General features: G+C 41.1%; 1 protein-coding gene across 9 annotated transcripts in view; it reads right to left on the minus strand.

Moving 5' to 3' along the window:
- The window catches only part of rims2a (regulating synaptic membrane exocytosis 2a), a 973,874-nt gene that overhangs the window by 636,819 nt on the left and 313,832 nt on the right, over nt 1–23,223 (minus strand). For 8 of the 9 annotated variants that reach the window (XM_043688425.1, XM_043688424.1, XM_043688426.1 and 5 more), the window contains one exon: nt 2,469–3,418. In XM_043688425.1, coding sequence (XP_043544360.1) covers nt 2,469–3,418 — 950 coding nt within the window. Of the gene's footprint in view, nt 1–2,468; nt 3,419–3,762; nt 4,023–23,223 lie in introns of those variants that run through there. The other variant, XM_043688423.1, reaches the window with a different exon arrangement.

The following is a 23,223-nucleotide window of genomic DNA, read 5'->3' on the forward strand; positions in this document are numbered from 1 at the left end:
TCGTATCTTGTCCATGGTACACAATGTAGAAAGAATCAGAGGTACTGAAAGTTGTCCTTTAAGAGATGATAGAATATGACAATACTACAAACCTAAAGAAAAATGTGGCAATAACACATGAATGAAGATGCTCTCTGTGTTTGTCTTCCTCCTTGGTTTGGAAGATTTACCTTCACTATCAAGTGTTAAAAAGGTCTGTCAGCATCAGTGGGAATGGAAGATTATATTCCAGCAGAGTTTTGGACTAGTTCAAGTTTAGAGGTTGGACAGGAAAGCATTAGAATATTCTAGCATACAAGTAGAAACAGCTTACACAGAAGGCTTCAACAGATGAAATTAGGTGGGACAAAGATGGACAAAGTGAGATAAGTAGAAATAGTCTGTCTTGATGATGGAAACAACACAGGAAAAGATGATCAGCTCAGGTTCAAACAGGACACAAAACTTTACAGTTTGGTCCACTTCTTTGGTCTTCTCAATAAGTAATTAGAGGAAATTTCTACTGATCCAAAGTAGCATGACCAACAAGCAGTCACAGACAGTTAATAAGCGATAAGAGGTAATGACAACGTAAAGTTTGATATCCTCAACATACATGTGGAGCCCAAAATTGTGTTAGTACTCATGAAGGAACTGGGACTTCACTTCTTTTTGCAACCAGAAGAATATCTACATAAATATTTTTATGAAAAGTGGGTAGGTCTGTATCTACAAGCAAATCAAGGGCAGCTAAGATGTAGGCATACGGGAATGTTTAGTTTTACATTATCCAATTTTGATATTTTACAAACTGTAAATCCCACATTAAGACAAAACATTGAGGCATACTTTTACTTCATGTTTTATGGTGATCTAAATCTTGATATGACCTTCCCTTTCCACTGTAACTAGGCATACAGGAGTGACAGGTTCTCCGTATCTTCGTCAAGTGTATATGACAGACAATGTTATTATGGACATTATTATGGTGATTGTCAGAAACATTTAAAAAGGTACCATTTTTACCCAAACAGTTAAGCGACAGGCTTTCTATTCATAATACTAATTACTTTTGAATTAATTCAGAAACCAATTAATTAAGTGGCAGAAAGAGCATAGTCAAAGATAACCAATATCTATAAATGCTGTCATGTCCTATTTTGCCTTCTCACAACAAACTCAGTCTTTGTCATGGTACTTCAGGCAGCATTCATTTGCGTGTCTGGATGATGCAAATTAGCAGGTTCTTCAACCATGAGGCATTAAAACTAAACTTAATCTCGCCCGTGTCTGATGTATCCAGATGGAAAACAACTGTTAGCCGAGTTAAGACCTGCTCATTCAATGCAAACTAATGATAGGAACTTGTTCTACCTGGTCAATATGGATCAGTTAGTTGAATGATAAATGCACAGAGCTGCATCACATTTTGTACAATTCACAAATTGTAGAACACATTCATTTAACAACACAAAACAAAAATAATTAAAGTTAATCTGGCAGAATATATAGCAGTGAGAAATGGCTTCATAATGAGTTTTAACATTTTAATTATTTCTAAAATTGGAAATGAACATTTTATATCTTTGTAATTGATTAAAAACTGCATTTTACAAGAAGTTTTTTTTTCCTGAAGCAGAGAATTCATCTCAAATGTTTTCCTTCCTCATCAGACAATAGAAATATTGAATAGAATTTAGTCCCATTGGTTGCATATACACAATAATACCTCATCTGAGTTTCTGTGTGAAATAGCTCAAGAGAAAAGGTGACCATTTAGCAGACTAAGTCAATGTTGGGTCCTTCAAATAATAATTGGCCCCACTCTTCAGCTCTTTCTCTGTAGCCCTAGTATTTATACCTTTTCTTAGAAGTATTACTTCAATTGCTTTTTGAAAGCTATGACTGAATCTGTTTCGTATCAAGCAGTTCATTCCAAATCCTTTCCCATTTACTGCATGAAAAGTATTTTCTCATATCATCTTTAGTCGTTTTGACAAAACACCTTAAACTGTTCCCTCTGATTACTGATCATCTCTGGTACCTTCTGGAAAAATTATTTTTTTTTTACTGTATTCAAACTCTTCAAGATTTTACACATCTCTATCAAATCTCCTCTTAGTTTAACTGCTTTATGAACAATTCCAATTTTTCTTATTTTACAGAGGCACATGACTGAGCTCAGTCCTCATTTGAAGTTCACATGTCCCATTGTCCAGCAAGCATAAATGGGAAATGACAATCAAAGATCATCACGAATACATTTTCAACTGCTTAGCCCATCACTGTTGATGGTATTTGTCATCCCCTTACTGCTCTGCAACTACACAATGGACAAGGATCAAATCTGTGAACAGTCTGATCTTAGCAACTTGTTACTTTCATTTAAACTGAAAAATTTGGAAACTACATCTGCAATTTTAATCTAATTAAAAATAGATAGTAATTTAACTCAGTGAAAATGTGAAACAAAATCTCTTAATGCTTACCTTTTTCACTGACACTTTCGCTCTCAATCTCTACATCATCACAGCTGGTGTATTCTGGAGTAGATGCAAGTTCTTCCTCTGAGCTACTCAATGAGACTTGACGCGTTTTACCTCCTTTCTTTGTTTTGTGTGGTTTGGGTGGTGGTGGCCTTACCGATTCAGACTGGTCTGAGCTGAGCGAGTCATTTCGTAGCATGGTTTCCATCTTTTCCCGTTTTGTTTTCTTAACAGCAGAACTTGGATCCAAATGATGTTGTTTCCGCAATGAATCTGAACGACGTATGTCACCCCTATCAAATGGAATCGGACTTCGCCGAGGTGTCGGTGGACTGTGATTTGGGGTCCTTTGCCAGCCAGAACTTGACCCTTGCATGTCTTGAGTTCTTTCCATAGAATAAGAACGTTGATTTTGCACAGGAACTCTGCGGTCACACGCAGAGCGTTGTCTCGACTGCCTTTCCATTCTATGCATTGAGACTTGTGCATCATCCATCTCTGTATAAGCCAACGACACATCACTATGTCTTCGTTCGTGACGTGCCCTAGATACCTCAGCATGCATCCGCATTTGCTCCTCATACGGTTGAGGTTTGACCGGGTAACGAGCCAAATTTGGATCACTGCGATAACGAGTTTGGTACTCCTCCTCTCGCCTTTGTCTTTCATATTCATCCCTAGTTTGTACATCAATATCCTCATCTACAAAATCTCTGAACTCTTGAGACCTTCTTCGACTTCTACGACCAGCGTCCCTACTTTCTCTGTGCTCAATATGTTCAGAATCATCATAAATCCGTGACCCACGCAGGGATCGTTTGTCACGGTCTGCATATTCTGTAGGAGATCGTTGCATTGCACTTTCCAAAAGTGCATACTGTGATGAATCTACTCTCTCCTCCCTCTGGTCGTATTTTCGATTGTGTTCCCTGGATGTCGACGGGCTCCTTTTCCTGAGTGAACATAACGCAAAAAAAATTAGAGCTACTTTTACCAACAATGTTTAAAATTAAGACATTTGACTCAGTGATTTTGTGTAGAAATTATGAAGGCAGTTAGACTTCTGCATAGACATCATAAATGAAAATATTATAGCTATTTGTTTGTCATTAATCTTCAATTCAACTAACAATGAAGCAGAACACATCACTTCAACATCAGGTCATTTACCCACTTATTAGAAAACACTACAAGTAATTAAATCAGCAGATTATCCTTCTGCTGCTTTATATGCCTATTTTAAGAATATGATCATGTTTTACAATCTATTTTTGCTAAATGTACTATCTGGCTTTACCTTTCTATTTGCCATTGCACATCTGGGAGCTGGAGAGCATTCTGTCCAGAAGAACGCATCAAATCCAAGCTGGAAAGTACTTTTCTTTAATCTCCCAGGCTCAGCAAAATTACAAAAGCTTGCAACAATTGCAGTTTTGCCGAGGTTTGAATTCACAATTACTCCCATATATTTTGAAATTTTAACAACATTAAACGATTGGACTCCACACTACCATCTCAAAACTAAGACCTACCAACCCAACTTTAATAGGGGACGACCTACAGTGAAGACTACCGGGAAGAGTACTGATGAGTTTTACAATTTAATGCTGTTATCATGTGCTGTATATAGCTGGAGGTCAAGTAAGATTTTACCCTCTAAGGAGGATTATGGTACTTAACTGATTACTGACTCGCAGTTATGCCTGTAAAATACAGGATTGTCTTTAGCATTCCCCTCTGCAGCACAGAAATTATTATTTCACTCCAAATTATCCGTTCAGATTGAAATAAAACCCCCATATGTAATAGCTCTGAATTAACTTCTTTCACAACCTGCAATCTTAGAACTCCGCATAGTGGTGCTCACAAAATACCATTGGGTTTTTAAAACATTGTTTGAAACTACAACACAAACATTTTAACATGTATTATTGATCTTCTAACATCAAATGCTCTTTATTTTTTAATCATGAAAGATGAATCCCAAAGATATCTCTCAGCATATTTTGTCTATTCAGTACATTGTTTTAAAACTAATATACTGGTACAGATATGCACTGTTATATTGCTTAAAAATGGTATGGAAATATGTTTTATCACTTCAAACAACTAAGCAATCAATTATGTATAATTTTCTGATGTGGTTGGAGCCCAACCAATTTTAGAAGTCATTCCAATTTAGTCAGCACTACTCATTGCAGCTTATCAGAAGCACTGCTGCTGCTGTCTTTGACAGAGCAAGAATTAGCTGTGGAAGGTTTGAACTATGATAATGTCGAAACAAACAAGCACTCTCTCCTCACTGAATCCAGAATAGGAGGTAGTGTAGGAATGAATTACAAAGAGATCTTGATCAATTGGGTCAATGGATTGAGAACAGGCAGATGAGTTTAATTTGGACATGAGATATTGCATTTTGGTAAAATAAATTTGGGCAAGACTCATACAATTAATAGTAACACCTTGGATAGTCTTGTAGAATAGATAGACCGAGGGGTTCAGGTACACAATTCTTTGAAATTTGTGTCACAGGTAGACAGAGTGGTGAAGATGATGTTTAGCATGCTTGCCTTCATTGCTCAGCCCTTTGCATATAGGAATTGGGAAGTCGTGTTGAGGTTGTACAGGACCTCTTCCATTGTGGGTGCAGTTCTGGTCACCCTGCTATAGGAAAGATATTATTAAATAAGAGAGGGTTCAGAAAAGATTTACCAGGATGTTGCCAGGAATGGAGGGTTTGAGTTATAAGGAAAGTCTGGATAGGTTGGGACATTTTTCACTGGAGTGTAAGGAGGTTCAGGGGTGACCTTAAAGAAATTTATAAAATCATGAGTGGCACAGATAAGGTTAATTGCAAAGACCTTTTTCCCCAAGGTGGGAGAGTTCAAAACACGGGGGCATATGTTTAAACTCATCACGTAGACTCACACACAAATAACAGTTTGGTGGATAAGTACCAAAGGCAACACATATGGAACTACTTCAAAACTTATGAGAAGTCATAAAAGATATGGATCTAGAATTGTGAAACTCAATGAAGTGTGCTTGAGTGAAAGTGATGAGAACTATTGTGTTTTTCACATTCAAACATGTGATCCTTGGAGTAATTAGTTTAGGCTCAGCCTAGCATAACGATGGCATTTGTCAAGATTTGTGTATTCAATGCTCTGTTGAGATTTGCTTTCCCTCCTATTTCTGAAAATGTTCTCCCCTCTCCAAAGAGATTATGAGGAGAAAAATAGAATACGAGAGTAAGCTTTCAGGAAACAAAAAAAAAATTAAACACTTCTACAAGTATGTGAAAGAAAAAAAAAATTAGTGAAGACAAATGTAAGTCCATTTTACTCAGAAACAGGGGAAATTATAATGGGAAACAAAGATGGTAGACCAGTTAAAAACATAGTGAAGACAGAACCAAACAAGGGAGGAGACAAATAACATCCCAAAAATGTTGGGGAGAACACAATCTTGTGAGACAGATTAACTGAAGGAAATCAATGTTAGGAGGGAAATGGTGCTGGAGAAACTGATTGGATTAAAAGCCAATAAATCCACAGCGCTGAATTATCTACATTCCAGTGTAATTAATGAAGTGGCCCTGAGAAACAGTGGATGCATTAGTGGATTTCTTTTAAGATTCTACAAGCTCTGGAACAGTTCCAATGCATTGGAGAGTTGGTAACATAATCCTTCTAATTCAAAAAAGGTAGAGGGAAAATAGGGAATTTCTGGCTAGTTAACCTGACATTGGTAGTGAAGAAAATCCTCGAGTCCATTGTAAAAGATTTAGTAGCAGAGGACTTAGAAAATAGGGATATGCTTGGACAGAGCCAGCATGGATTTATGAAAGGTAAATCCTTGACAATGGCACAGCAATTTTTTGAGGATGTAACGAATGGAGTTGATAAGGAGGCAGCCAGTGGATGTGGTTTACTTGACTTTCAATAAGATCCCGCATAAGAGCATTAGTATATAAAATTTAAGTAGATGGAATCAGAATAAACAGACCGTTTTCCCAGTGACCAGTTGAGACCCACAGGGAGTCTAACTATTCATAATATATATTAATGATTTAGAGGAGGGAACTAAATTGAATATCTCCAGGTTTACAGATTACACAAAATTGGGTAGGAGGGTGAACTGAGGAGGAGGATGTGGAGATGTAATAGGACTAGTGTTGGGTTAGAGTTATGAAATAAAAATAAGGGACGATTACCTTGCTGAGATTATACGGCAGACCTTTCAATAGTTAGAGGGAAATAGAAGAGCACATATGTAGGCAAATCACAGAAAGGTGTCAGAGAAAAAGGGTCACATTGCTAATTGGGATCACCCGAGAGTAAAAGTATTAGAGTGTGGAAGTTTTCAAGTGCAACCAGGAGAGCATTTTGTACCAGTAGAAAAATAGTTCTACTGTAGATGGGGCTGTGCTATACTTAAACTTAGCAAATGAAGCTGGTCAAATGCTTAAAGTTTCAGTAGGTGAGCATTTTGGGGATAGTGACCATTACTCTAAGTTTAAAAGTCATTATGGAAAGGGATAAACACAGTGCAGACGTTAAGAGTCTAAAATGGGGGAAGACTAATTTTAATATCATTAGACACAAACTGGGAAGCTACTGCAGGTATTTGGGAAGTTAAAAATACAGTAATGACAATTCAGGGTCAGCATGTTCCTCTAGGAATGAAGGACAACAGCAACAAGTCCACGGAACCCTGGATGTAATGATATCAATAAACAAATATCGAGCAAGTTTACGTTAGGTACAGATTATTAAAAACAGAGGAAGCCCTTCAAAAATATACAGAGTGTAGAAAATTGCTATAAAAGGAAATTAGGAGAGCAAAGAGGGGCCACTAAAGTTCTTTGGCAGATGGGAACAAGGAAAACCCCAAGGCTTTTTATAAATATATTAAGAATAAGAGATTACCAGGGAAAGAGTAGGACCTATCAGACAGCAAAGGGGCAATCTTTTGAGGCAAAAACAAGATCAAAACAATGGCACTGTAAAAAGGAGGAAGAGAGGCAAAGGTAGAGACCACATGGTCAGTGAATCAACTGAGAAAGAAATCTACATTGCTGTCTGACGCAACAGTAAAAATGTTCAGCTACTGCCTTTGCTGTTTGAATTACAATTACAACATTTAAAAGGCATCTGCATGGGTATATGAGGGGTTTAGGCCAAGTGCTAACAAATGGGACTAAACTAATTTAGGATATTTGGTTGGCATGGATAATTTGGATCAAAGGATTTAATACTGTATAACTCTATGTTGGCACAGTCTTAAATGAATACTCATTTGATTGCACAGAGAAAGTCATTGTAACCATGGATTTCAGTTGGGATGATGAGGTTCTAGAACACATTAAGATTAATAATGAGAAAGTATTTGATGCTTTAGCAGGTATACAGGTGCATAAATCCTCCAGGGCTTAATTACAGTTATCTAATGATAGACAAGGGACAATATTGATGGGATCCTGGCAGCAATATGTAACATTTCGCTGGCCACAGGTAAAGTGCCAGATACCTGGATGATATCTAACATGATTTCTTTGTTCAAGAAGAGTGGAGAGGTTAAGCTAGATAATTAAAGAAGTTAGTCTGATGTCAACAGTAGGGAAATTATTGGAAAAATTCTGAAGGACAGTATTAAACAAGACTTGGAAAGGCACACAGGTTTAGTCAGCATGGATTTGTGAGAGTGTGATCCTATTTGACCAATAAAATTACATTTTTTTGAAAAGGTAACTAAAAATATTGCTGAGCATTATGCTCAGGTGCTGGTGTGAGATTGGGATGGACAAAGTTAAAAATCACACAGCACCAGGTGATTGATGATGATAGTGTTGTTGATGGGATTTACATGAACCTCAGTAAGAGCTTCGACAAGATCCCACATGGAAGACTGGTCCAAAAGATAAAAGCCCATCCTATCCAAGGACAGTTAGCAAATTGGATACAAAATCAGCTTACAAACAGAAGACAAAAGGTGATGATGGAGGGTCGTTTTTGTAATTGAAAGCCTATGACCAGTGGTGTACCAGTAACACCATTATTGCTTGTTATATAAATTAATGATTTGGGTGTAAATGTAGAAAGTATAATTAGTAAGTGAGTTCTGAGAAGATGTGTAGCTCAGGTTGAGGTTCCGGATGTAGGTTTGCTCACTGGGCTAGAGGGTTCGTTTTCAGATGTTTTGTCACCATACTAGGTAGCATCTTCAGTGGGCCTTGAGATGAAGCACTGCTGGTGTTTCCTGTTTTCCACTTCAATGTGTGGGTTTCCTTGGGTTGGTGATGTCATTTCCCATGGTGATGTCATTTCCTGTTCTTTTTCTCAGGGTGTGGTATATGGGATCCAAGTCAATGTGTTTGTTGATAGAGTTCTGGTTGGAATGCCATGCTTCTAGGAATTCTCATGCATGTCTCTGCTTGGTTTGTCCTAGAATGGATGTGTTGTCCCAGTCAAAGTGGTGTCCTTCCTTATCTGTGTGTAAAGATACTAGTGAGAGACGGTCACGTCGTTTTGTGGCTAGTTGATGTTCATGTATCCTGGTGGCTAGTTTTCTGCCTGTTTGTCCAATGTAGTGTTTGTTACAGTTCTTGCAAAAGAACTAATGTCTTGTAAAAGACATTAGTTGTTTTGCTTGTTTAATTAGTAATTTAATTAGTAAGTTAGCAAATGCCATGAAAATTGATTATGTTGTTGATAGTGAGGAGGAATGGTCTCTGGCTTCAGTCTGATATTGACCAGCTGGTAAATAAGATAAGGCAATGACTGATAGGATTTAATCCTGATAAGTACAAGGTGCGTTTTGCGAGGGCTAAAAAAAATATAAATATAATGTATGGTCGGTCCCTCAGGAGTATTGAGGAATAAAGGGGCTTTCGTGTATAAGTCCATAGATCCCTGAAGATTTCAGCACAGGTAGACAGAGTGGTGAAGACGGCATACGGGATACATGTCTCCATTAGCTGAACATAGAAAATAGGAATAAGGAAGACTTGTTACAACTTTATGTGGATTTTCTGAATAGTGATAGATTGGAAAAGGGGGAGGTGCAATGAGACCTGGGTATCCTTGTACATTGGTCACTGAGTGTAAGCCTGCAGGTGCAACAGACAGTGAAAAAGACAAATGGTATGTTGGTCTTCATTTAAGAGGATTCAAGTACAGTCAGTTCCGATATAATACAATAGTTCTGTGCTCATGCATTTTCAAGTTATAAGAAAATCACGCAATCGCCGCACCATTTAAACTAATGGGGCCAGAATCGCGCGATAGCCAATACAGGGAAGGAAATTCCACAAATAATGGTCTAAAATTCTTCAATCGAGTTAAAGCCAATGTTTGCTGCAATTGTGCAGGGACTTGGTGAGACCATACCTGGATCATTTGTGCAGTTTTCGTCTCCATTTCTGAGGAAAAATGGTTCTAGCTATGGAGGGAATGCAGCAAAGGTTTACCAGACTGATTCCTGGGCTGACAGGATTGCCATATAAAGGCAGACTGAATCAATTAGTTTTATATTCACTAGAGTTTAGAAGAATGAGGAGATTCTCTCAAAATCTTATAAAACTCTAACAGGACAAGGCAAGGTAAACACAGGACAGTTGTTCTGTGTTCTACCGCCCCCTTGACCATGACTCCACCCCCCATCACCAAACCATCACTACCGCCCCCTCGACCATGACCCCACCCCATCACCAAAACATCACTACTGCCCACTCAACCATGATTCCACCCCTTATCATCAAACCATCATCTCCCAGACAGAACCTCATCACCTCAGGAGATCTCCCACCCACAGCTTGCAACCTCATAGTCTGGGAACCCCGCATCACCCGATTCTACCTCCTTCCCAAGATCCACAAGCCTGACCACCCCAGACAACCCATTGTCTCAGCCTGCACTGCCCCACCGAACTCATCTCCACCTACCTCGATACTGTCCTATCCCCCCAGTCCAGGAACTCCCCACATATTTTCGAGACACCACCCACACACTCCACCTCCTCCAAGACTTCCGTTTTCCCGGCTCCCAAGGCCTCATCTTCAACATGGACATCCAATCCCTCTACACCTCCATTCATTATGACGAGGACCTCCAAGCCCTCCATCCCCAACAGTACTCTTCCACTGACACTCTCATTTGTTTGGCTGAACTGGTCCTCACCCTTAACAAGTTCTCCTTCGAATTCTCCCACTTCCTCCAGACCAAAGGGGTAGCCATGGCAACCTGTATGGGCCCCAGCTATGCCTGTCTCTTTGTCGGCTACGTAGAACAGTCCATCTTCCATAGTTACACCAGCACAATTCCCCAACTCTTCCTCCACTACACTGATGACTGCATCGGCACCACCTCATGCTCCTGCAAGGAGGTTGAGCAGTTCATCAACTTCACCAACACATTCCACCCTGACCTTAAATTCACCTGGACCATCTCTGACACCTCCCTTCCCTTCCTGGACCTCTCCATTTCCATTAATAATGACGACCGACTTGACACTGACATTTTTTTACAAACCCACCGACTCCCACAGTTACATGGATTACACCTCTTCCCACCCTACCTCCTGCAAAAGTGCCATCCCGTATTCCAAATTCCTCTGCCTCTTCTCCCACGAGGACCAGTTCCACCACAAAGCACACAGATGGCCTCCTTCTTTAGAGATTGCAATTTCCCTTCTAACATGGTTGAAGATGCTCTCCAACGCATCTCATCCACATCCCACACCTCCGCCCTCAAACCCCATCCCTCCGACCGTAACAAGGACAGAGCCCCCCTGGTCCTCACTTTCCACCCTACCAACCTTCACATTAACCATATTAGCCACCGACATTTCCGCCACCTCCAAACGGACCCCACCACCAGAGATGTATTTCCCTCCCCACCCCTTTCTGCTTTCCGCAAACACCGTTCCCTCCGTGACTACCTGGTCAGGTCCACGCCCCCCAACAACCCACCCTCTTGTCCTGGCACCTTCCCCTGCCACTGCAGGAATTGCAAAACCTGCGCCCACACCTCCTCCCTCACCACCATCCAAGGCCCCAAAGGAGCCTTCCACATCCATCAAAGTTTCACCTGCTCATCCACCAATGTCATTTATTGTATCCGTTGCTACCGATGCCGTATCCTCTACATTGGGGAGACTGGACGCCTCCTCGCAGAGCGCTTCAGGGAACATCTCCGGGACACCCGCACTAATTAACCCACCGCCCCGTGGCCCAACATTTCAACTCCCCCTCCCACTCTGCCGAGGACATGCAGGTCCTGGGCCTCCTCCACCGCCAGTCCCTCACCACCCGACACCTGGAGGAAGAACGCCTCATCTTCCGCCTCGGAACACTTCAACCCCAGGGCATCAATGTGGACTTCACCAGTTTCCTCATTTCCCCTCTCCCCACCTTACCTCAGTTCCAACCTTCCAGCTCAGTGCTGTCCCTATGACCTGTCCTACCTGCCAATCTCCCTTTCCACCTATCTGCTCCACCCTCCCCTCTGACCTATCACCTCCATCCCCACTCCCATTCACTTATTGTACTCCTTGCTACCTTCTCCCCACCCACTCCTATTTATCTCTCCATCCTGGAGACTTCCTGCCTCTCTTCCTGATGAAGGACTTTTTCCCAAAACATCGATTTTCCTGCTCCCCGGATGCTGCCGGACCTGGTGTGCTTTTCCAGCACCACTATGATCTAAACAACAGTTGTTCCTGATGAACAGAGAGTTCAGAACCAGTGGTCACAGGTTAAGGATATGGAAAGCCATTTCGGACTCAGATGATGAGAAATGTCTTCATCCAGAGCACAGTAAGCTTGTGGAATTTTCTGTGATAGAAAACAATTGAGGCCAAAACATTAAATGATTTTAAGGAGATATAGCTCTTAGGGCTAATGGGTACAGTGGGAAAGCAAGAAAAAAGGTACTGAGTTGGGATGGTCAGTCATAGTCATTTGAATGGTGGAGCAGATACGAAGGGACAAATGGTGTACTTCTGCTCTTATTTCAATGTTTCTACATCCATGCGTCTATGTTTAGACTTCTTGTTTGAATTCAATTCCATAAGTATTAATTATCTTCCAACATGTCAAGCAAATAGCCATTTTGCTGTATAATTTAACACAACAAATACTACCAATGTTCTCATATGAGGTGCACATACTCCGTAATCTGGGAGTGAGAACATTGGCTGATTTTCTTGTCCTTTTAGGGTGAATTCACTTCAAAAGCAGCATTTAACTCATGGCACCTATAGTAAAGACTTCACAACTCTGAGGTTATACTCACCTCCATTTCAAAGAGGAAATACTAAAATACAGTCAATCAATACCTGCATCCCTATGTGTCAATTATAAACTTGGCATGTTGGCAGACAGATTTACATTTATGGAGTCATAGTGGCAAAGCGGCAATGTAACTGGACTAGTTGTCCAGAAGCCTAGGCTGATGCTCTGGGAAAATAGGTTCAAATCACATGACTGCAGCTGGTGGAATTTCAATGCAATTAATCTGAAGAAGCAGCCAGGATTTAATCTTTCCATACCCTAACAATATGGGCCATGGTGAAGCAGTTGAGAAAATCATAAGATAGCCAGTGAGGAGGCAAAAGTTTCCATTTCCAACCAAGTGTTGAATGGTGAGATAGAATGTTGTGGTTCTGTTCGCCGAGCTGGGAATTTATGTTGCAAACATTTCGTCCCCTGTCTAGGTGACATCCTCAGTGCTTGGGAGCCTCCCATGTGTTATGATCTCATTACGATATTTTCTCCTCTCACAGACATTCAACTTCCCATTCGCCTATAAAAGCTAGATGGTGACAATTCAAAAAAAAAAGTCAGACTGGCAATCTGGTGACTCCAGCTCCTTCCTGCAGACATCCATCACCACCAGCATGTCAGGACACATTTCAGAATGTAGCCTCCATTCAGTGGACAGAGCAAGGATAAATTTGCCTCTGCCTGAAATTCCTGGAACAATTATCAGGTACCAGGCTGGGCAGCTAAATGATTGAACTTTAAAGGTGGTGCCAGGGATCCCAGAGGTACAGCCATCCAATGGCAAGTGGAAGATTGTGACAAGAGGAATGCCACAGAGATAGGTGCATAGGTAATGAGGCCAATTTGGAATGGAAGCGCAAGAAAATTCACTGGGGCTTGTGCAGAGAAACCCTCAACTGAACCTTGCCAAATAAGACACTGATCCAATTTCTGATGATAGTTGCCATTACTGAAACTAATTGTCAAAGAACCCATCTGGCTCACTAATGTCCTTCAAAGAAGGAAATCTGCCATGCTTTTCTGATCTAGCTTATGTGCAATTCCAGATGCAATAACATGGTCATCTCTTAACTGTCCTCTAAAATAGCTGGTAAGATACAAAAAAAACCTACAGATGCTGGAATCTGAAATACACAAGCAGGAGTCTGAAAGAACACAGCAAGCCAGGCAGCATCAGGAGGTGGTGAAGTTGATGTTTCGAGTGTAACTCTTCTTCAGGACTGGGGGTGTGTGTGGAGGGAGGCGCAGATTAAGGGGGTGGCGGAGGCAGGGTGGGTGTAAGGAGAGCTGCAGATAAAGGGGGTGAATCCTGCTCTGCCCCCGCCACTCCCTCCTTTATCTGCAGCTGATGCTGCCTGGCTTGCTGTGTTCTTCCAGCTTCCTGCCTGTGCATCTGTGAAATAGCTGGACAAGCCACTTAATTCATGGTCAGTTAGGGATGGGTTTCAAATGCGAACCATGTTAGGATGCCCACAACTCATGAAAAAATAAAGGTAAAACAGAAAGAAGCACACTGATTAATCACAGTGGCAAAACAAACAGTTCTTGTTACTCCACTTTGTGGTTTGATATGAACAGAAAAATATTGGAATTGGCTATTGATCCCTTTAACTTTTCTAGTCTTTCAGGTAGATCATAATCTTATCTGTTTCTTTTATTCAGTTATCCACATTGGTTTTGAAGCAATTAATGCCATGGTTAAATATTATATTTAATTCAAATTTTTCATACTTTCAACAGGTCCACCCTGAACAGCTCTTGTGACAGGTAATGCTAGATTTCTCCTCCATTACATGAAGATGTATTTCCTCACATCACCAGTGACTAAAGGTTATTTCCCAATGTTCCGAGTCCTCTCGGTTTCTATTTAACTTATCAATTCCTTTAGTCATCTTCATACTCAATTCCATCACCTTGATCTCTAATGTTCAAGGAAGTAATACCTAGTCTATCAAAGCTTAGTCTATTAAGGTCCACTAAATTAAAAACTTAATCTGTTCAGACTCTATTCTCAATCTTTCCAGCCCTGGTCAATTCATGTTGCACCCCATTGAAGATTAATATATCATTGCTGAGAGGCCTTGAGAAGAACGGAATACAATAGATAGCCTTCCTAGAGCTTTACACAATTGAAGCATTACATTCAACACTTTATATTTAGCCACTTTGAAATAATGGCTAATATTCTATTAGCAATTTTAATTCATTTTCTTTTTGCTCACAACTCTTTGTGATCTTAATACTTGAACCTTTAAATCTCTCTGCTCTTCTAGTGCCTAGCTCCTCATCATTTAGAAAGTAGAGTGATGAAGGTGTTGATGAGGAGGCAGTGCCCCAAAGCTAGTGCTTCCAAATAAACCTGTTGGACTATAGCCTGTTGTTATGTGATTTTTAACTATGTCTGCTTCCTAATCAATTCCCAGGCCATGTTAATAACTTGCTTCGTTTTGTTAACAGTCCCTTATGTAGAACACCACTGCCTGCCTTCTGGAAATCAATATAAATGACATCAATAAATATTCCATCATCAATCACACTCAGCTTTCTAAGGTTTGTCCATTCTTAGTTTGGTTTTGTTCTTTAGAGGATTTTTGAAGGTCAAACTTTAATGAATTGCACAAGAGGCATATTGATTTAGATCAGCTCATGGAAAAGAAAAGCAGGTGTGGTGTAACATATGCTGCCAATTTGCTAAGATCTTATTTCATGTTAATGGGAGGGATTAACTTCCCCTCTTAAATTTGGATAATTACAGGATCATGGTTCCATAAGCAGATTTCATGTGAAAGATCATTAAGAAAGCAATCATTGTGTGGAAACCTTTTGGGATGTCCTCTCCTTTGATATAACCATATTCTATGTGGCTCTTGCACCTGTTCTTCCACACTTTTAAGGTGTAATATGAAGCAGACATAAGGCATTGCAATGTTTAAAAGAAAATGTGCATGTCCTCATTTCAAAAGGCAACTGACGACCTTTAAGATAGCTGCCAGGTCAATTGACATTTGGAACTGCAAGTTGGCCAAGCTTCTCTAAGTTTATAAAGGTGATGACAACAGACCTGCCGAGAAGGCATTTTTAAGCAATGTCACACTGGCCACTACCAAGAGTTGTTCTGAAACAACAAGGGCAACAAGCTCCCAGACCACCTTTCATACATGCTAGATAACAAAGGAGATTTAATAAAACAGATTATACATAAGAATATGTGGAGCACCAACATTTGCCTTTCTGTTATATCTATGGCTCTGACCGTGGGAGGTGGAAGTAACTCCATTGATATGAACAGACGATTGATTGCTTGTCATTGTGTATCAATTTCCAGTCATCATGTAATTGCATCTATTTATAATAATCCACTTTCAAATTTTAAACTTCAGCTTGCTTTGGCAGTCAACAGAAATAACAACAGGAGAAATATCATTGCAGAAACCAAATTATAATGTCTGGTCTTCACACAGGCACAGAATGGAAAGTTTAAAGCTTCCTTGAAAACTGATTTGAAAGAATCCAAACTCATCTTGAAAGGGAAACGAGTTCTCTGGATACAATAATTAATGGGGTTGCCGACATGACCTGCTGCACATGTCCTCTTCCAAAGAAAGCCTACAGATTTCTGTCTTCAGCTATATGGACTTCCTCTGAAATTCAATGTCATTGCAAAGCTCCACCCTCTCACCAAGCTCTTCCAGTCACGTGAAATGTTAATTATTCTTATTGGTCTTAATATTTTGCAAAAGTGAAAGCGCTTTTTTTCATTGTATCTTTCCTCCATGCCTGTAGCATAAGAAAATTGTATGAATGAATAGTGCTCCTTGTTTAAAAATGCATGAAATGCTGCCACTGGTATAAATAAACTGCTCAAAGACATCAATTTGGGAACACGCTAAAAGCCCCATAATTAAATAACTTTTATATGGAGAGAAAGAAAAATGAACTAGGCTTTTTAAAAAAATCTCTCTCTCTTTCTCTATCTCCCCCTCCCCCCCCCCACCCACCCCACAGAAAATGTAACAGAAAATGTATGAAAATGTCCACAATGAAATAAATGGTAAGGTCTCCCTAAGTAAAGGATATGAATAAAAAAAATCACTATATGAAACTGCTTGAAGGACAGCTACCAGAATCCTTTCAGACTGTGCAAATCACTAAAGCTGATTCTTCACAAGGGGTATTCAGGACTCAGAGCTGATGAACACAATTCTCAATGACTTCCACTTTGACAAGTCTTACAGCAAAATTACCTCTTATTTTCTGCATTTTTTTGTCCCTACCTCTGACCGAGAGACCACAGTTCAAGCCCCATCTTTTCCAGAGGTGTGAAACAACATCTCTGAACAGATTGAGTAGAAAAATAGCTTTATGCAAGTCGGATGCAATTCTGGTGTAAATAGCTGAATTAAGGATACATCAAATTTGTTCTCATAATCCTGTCATTTTCATACCAACATCACTTTGAAGGTGGCATCATACCCAACACAAGTCATTTTGTATTATGAACTTTCAATCTTTACTTTTAAAAAAAACTGAACTCAAGGTGTAAACAAGGCATTAGTTAAGTGCTTACTTGGCATTTGGACTACAGACAGTATCAAGCAAATACCTAATTAAATATGAGCATCAGTGGAGGAAGCTCACAGCCACTTGTGGAAATCAAAAACTTCAAATACCAAAAGTTTACAGACACACTATCTTCAAGTTTCATATCGGGTGAAAATGAAAACTGATAGTCAGCTACCACTGTCAATTTCTTATCGTATCACTATGGCTACCCCAGTTCAATCTAGACCATTATTAACCCTGTGGTCATGTGATCCAAAATGTATTGAGAGACTGCAACCATATTGCCCTGGGAGTCAGCAGATCAACTGGAACAATCAGTTGTCAACCAACCTTAGAATGAGATGCTCAAACGACCTGCAAGGCATCAAGCAGCTCAAGTACATAAACTATTCCAATGTCAAACTTCACCTGGGTGGGCTCCTTTTGCGGTGTAGAGATAGTGGCTCTACGTCTGACAGAGATCTCAGTTAAGTCCCACCTGCTCCAGAGCTGCATAATGGATGTCTGAACAGTTTGAGTCGAAAAATAGTTTAACAAAAAATACTTTCTCTGAACAGAAAATGCTAAATTATTTTGGATGGTACAGACAGATTGGAAATATGGTCAAAAATAGCATTATTGTAAGTAGGTAAACATCAAGATTTCCAACACCACCTTTTCATCTACTTTTAGAACTATTTAATTTAATTGTGCTTATTTGAATATAAGAACTTGACTGAACTTTGTGAGGCATTTAGCAGTCTTAACTAACTTGCACTACAATTCAGATTATGGCAGATTGTTTATTTTACTGTAAATAGAGCAAAAAGCATGCACAAAGGACATGGGAGCCAAAAATAATTTCAGGCTTCACCTGGGTTGCCACCTGGGAAGCATGGGTTCAATTAGCAGCCTATTTGTGGTAGTCCTTTCTTTTGGGGGCTCTGGACCAAGAGGCCTCCATTCAAATCACAACTGCTGCAGTAATAACATCTCTGAACAAGTTGATTAGAAAAATAGGTTAAATTAGAACAAATACTTGACCATTCAGATCTTTAGGAACGTTCAAAGAGGCCTGTGGATTCACATTATTTATTTGGGGCCCACTTGTGGTACAGTGGTAGTTGTCCCTACCCCTGGAGTGAGAGATCTGAGTTCACGTCCCACCCGCTCCAGAGGTGTGTAATAACATTTCTGAACAGCTACATAAGAAAAATGTTAAATGTGTGTGGGGATAAAGAAAAAAAAAGATAAACAAGACGTTCTTACTGCTGTTTGGTGGTAGTTTGGGGTAGAAGGGAAAAAAATATAGAAACAGGAGTCTGAGATATTCTCTTCATTAAACGGATGAGCTCTGAGCTGCCTGGTCAGAGCCCCTGTACTGTGTTTTTTAAAGAAAAAGTGAACTGGTGATGGTCTCCTGAGTTATTTCAGTGATGATGAGAGAAAACGATACGCTCCTGAAGAAAATTTGCTCGCAACAGTCGTCTTTGAGTTAGGGTAAGATTTCTGGCCTTTGTTTGAGAAGCTTGATTCATTCAATCTCCATCAAAGGCATTATTTTTTTCCAGCAAATGACATTGGGGCAAATGAAAAGCAACAAGCAATTCTTCTGACTGCTTGTGGACCTGCAGCATTTTCAGTTATTAGGAGCCTAACTTTCCCTCCAGCACAAGACACTTCTGAGAGTTGATTGATTTAGTCAAAGAATATTACAACCCCAAACTACCACTAATCCTGAGACGCTATTGGTTTTATTCAAGAATTAGGGGAATCATATCAGGATTTTTGACAAGGTTAAGATGACTGGTAGAGGTATGTGATTTTGGGTTATCCCTGAATGAATTGCTGAGAGACTGTTTGGTATGTGAGATTAATGATGTAAACATGCAAATGTGCTTACCAGCTGAAGCCCAATTATACTCCAAACAGGCACTACAATTGGCTTCGTCATCAGAAAATGCTGCAAGTGTAGCACATGAGCTATAGGATATTCTGATGGAAGTAGACATCCTCCCGTTTCTGACTGAGCTTGAGGAACACCATTTGAGTGTAGGCAATCATATAGCCTGACGCAGGACATATCCTGGGCAGAGGGACTAAAGATCAGCCCACAGCAAAGCCCCAAAACAAATCTGAGCCTCGGCCAGATGGCGAGAATATTCTTTCGGGACCTGGGCCAGTGTGCCATTGGAGTTGCTGCCGGTATGTGGACTCAAGACAGTAAAGGAATCCTATGAGGCCTGACTTGCATAACAGAACTCCTCGGCTGATATCTAAGATCGTGCACACCATGGAAAGTTTACCTAGATTGATTTGGAACAGTTAAACTGCTTGGTAACATCCAAATCAGAACCAAAATAGATGTCTGGCTAAATGGTCACCCAGTTCTCATGGAGGTTGATGCAGCACAGTGATTGCAGAACCAGTCTTTAACAAAATATGCTCTGGACTCCAACTCCTTTAATTTACACAAGACCTCAGCCAGATTAAGCACATGTATCAGGGAACCATTATAGATTAAAGGTACAACTTCAGTTCCAATCTCTGAGGAGAAACTGTTGGTGCAGTTATCACTGATTGTAATAAAAGGCTCAGGACCAAGCTCAATGGGGCAGAATTGGTTGAAAAGGATTAACCTTTATTAGCTCACCATTTTTCAATTAGAAAATGACTGCCTGAGTGAAGTCCAAATTAAACATCTGGAGGTTTTTCAGGAAGGTCTAGGGACACCAAAGGAGCTAAGGCTGCCTTACATGTTGACCAGGAAGCAATTTCTCAATTCTGCAAGGCCCACCCAGTGCCACTGCCTTACATACAAAAAGACAGTCAGAAATCAAGAGGCTGAAAAGCAAAAGAATCATCAAACTGGTTGTGGAATGGGCAGCAGCGGTTGTGGAATGGGCAGCATCAGTTGTACCAATTGTGAAGCCTTTGTGGAGATTTTAAGCAAACAGTAAAGTGCTTCTCGCAGCTGCATAAATACCCAATCCCTCGCATAGAGGACTTGTATGCAAAATTGTTAGGGGAGGGGTTGCTATCCTTCACAACACTGGACACGAGCTATGTGTACCTGCATTTGCAACTAGATGAGGTGTCCCAGACGTATGCTACAATTAATACCCCTAATGATTGTACTAACATACAAGACTCCCACTTGGAGTATCATCAGACTGCACCCCTTGCCAGCAGACGATGGCGAACACTTTACAATGTCTACCCCAGGTTGCCATTTTTCTGAATGGCATGCTAATAACAGTAAAGGCTGATAAAGAGCACTTGGACATAGTGCTTTAAAGTTTCTCCAAGACAGGTGTTTGCCTTAGAAGGAAAAGTGCATTTGAGCATCTCAAGTGACCTACCTCGACTACACAGCCAACAAGACTGGGTTACACCCATTGAAAGATAAAGTGAGGGTGACCCTCACATCTGCTACTGAAAAAGGGTCAACCTTGGATATTGCCTCATAGCCAAAAAATAGCCTTTAGGGAAGTGAAGTAGCTATTGTCACCTAAGATGTTGGCCCACTACAGTCCCAGTCGAGATGTGGCACTCACATGCAATGCCTCCCCATTTGGCATTGAGATAGTGTTGGCTTGCTGGCCCAACGGAAAGGAATGCCCAGCAGTATATGCTTCCCAGACTTTGACTTATGTCAACTGCAAATATGCCCTGATACAGAAGGTAAGTTTGGAAGTCATCTATGGTGTGAGAAAGTTCCACCAATACCTTTCCAGACATAATTTTGCAATTGTTACAGAACATAAACCCCTACAAGGGCTATTTAAAGAAGACAGGCCATGCCACCCACAGCTTCTGGCCAAATTCAGCAGTGGGCTCTTATTCTGAGTGTGTACAATTACAAGTTGGAGGCCAAGTAGCAGATGCCTTGAGCCATGTCCCACTGGCAGATATACCACTGGGTGCTGCCTCCCCTGGAAGAGTCTGCTCTGGTTTTAAACTTTCTGGACACCCTTCCTGTCACCAACAGCTGGTTGTGATGGGGGAATCAAAAGGGCCATCATAACCAGAATTAAAACTTTTCTGGATCCGGTGAGACCAGATCACTTTAGAGGACTGCATATTATTATGGGGAGCAAGAATGATTGTCCTGAGTTAGGTTCACCACCAGATACTGGCTGAAATTTACCAAGGTCATCTGTGGATTTCCAAAATGAATGTATCGGCAAGAAGTTATGTCTCGTGGCCAGGACTGGATGCTGACATAGCCACCTTGAGAGGGGGGCAGTGTCTAGAGTGCCAATAAGGACACAATTTACCACTAGCAGCTCCCCCACATGTATGGCAATGGCTGGCTAAACCCTGGGCTCAGTTACATGTCAAATATTCAAGTCTATTCATGGGCTTAATATTGTAATCATTGTCGATACCATTTGAAGTGGTTGGACATGCGTGGAGTTAATTGTCAAACTCAAGGATGAAGATTGAAAAGCTGTGAGCATTGTTTGCAATACACAGATTCCCAGAGGTATTGGTCATAAACAATGGGACGTCCTTTACCAGCAGGGACTTTGAGCATTTCCTAAAGTTTGACATGTTTGAACAACTCCATACCACCCCTAGTCCAATGGTCTGGTGGAAAGAGCAGACCAAACATTTGAAGGTAGATGTAAAGAAATAGCCTACAACTACACTTGATACCAAACTGTCCCAGGGAGAAAGTGAGGACTGCAGATGCTGGAGATCAGAGCTTAAAAATGTGTTGCTGGAAAAGCGCAGCAGGTCAGGCAGCATCAAAGGAACAGGAGAATCAATGTTTCGGGCATAAGCCCTTCTTCAGGAAACTGTCCCAGAACATATTTGATTATAGGACCATCCCTCACGCAACTACAGGGATTGGTAGGGGTAGGGAATGGCAAGGCCAGCCACATACTTCCTCTAAGTGAGAGAAAGTTTACTTCAAGGCACAAAGTTTGGTCTCAACCAGGAAATTGGCCATACAAGGAGGGGTCAAAGCAAGGTTTGACATACAAAGATTGGGTGGGTCAGGCTGTCCTGAACAAATGTGTAGATCACAAGAAAGCTGCTACCTCACAAGTCAGGCAGGAGCAAAGTAGACCCGCACCCTCAGAACAGCCAGAAAGCCTAGCAGAAACTGGGGATTCCCTCCACCTCTCTGCCTGGTGTCAAAAAAACCTCAGAGTCTGAGATGGATGCAGCCAATATCACAGCCTCAATACCATTACAACCTGAAGAGGAAGAATTTCTTCCAGGACTCTCTGGGCACAAAAGATACACACCACCAGTGTCTGAGAAAACAGACCTAGTGCGAAAATGTCCCAGAAGAAGCTACAAGAAAAAGAACAGACCTACATCCCAGACTTTGGGGCAGGTGGGGAAGAATGCTGCAATTGATACAAAGTCCACGTGGATCTCATCAAGTTTGAGATTCCTCATTGGGGTTGTTAACATAAGCCAATCAAGGAGTTCTGGCCGACAGATATAAACAGGAGTCTACCCCGGGCGGGTACTGGGGCAGGCTGACCCAGAGGTGGTCGGAAGGTGCTGAGGGTGGTTAGTGAAGCTGGAAGGTGGGTAGGCCGTCCTGACCACTGTCACCCCTGGCGGGTTCCCGGGGCGGGCTGTCCTAGAGGTGGCCGAAAGGTGTGTCAGGGCAGACCGAGAACTGGAAGGGGCATGGGGTGGACCGAGAACCGGAAGGTGGGTAGGGGCAGGCTTCCTTAGTGGTCGGAAGGTGGGAGGGGCGGGGGCTTGCTGAGTCTGTATTGTCTGCACTTTTGTATGTAACAGTACTGTGTAATGTACAACTGTCATTGCTGTTGTCTCTTTATATCTTTATGTGAAACTGGGATTTGAGGTTTGTCCTCATGTCCCTGTAAACTGTTTGAACGGTAGGGTTTGGGGCCTGGCTTTGCTGCTCCTCTCCCTTGTAAAATTGCTGTCTCTTGT

This window comes from Chiloscyllium plagiosum, chromosome 4 (assembly GCF_004010195.1).
Source record: "Chiloscyllium plagiosum isolate BGI_BamShark_2017 chromosome 4, ASM401019v2, whole genome shotgun sequence".
Lineage (NCBI taxonomy): Eukaryota > Metazoa > Chordata > Chondrichthyes > Orectolobiformes > Hemiscylliidae > Chiloscyllium > Chiloscyllium plagiosum.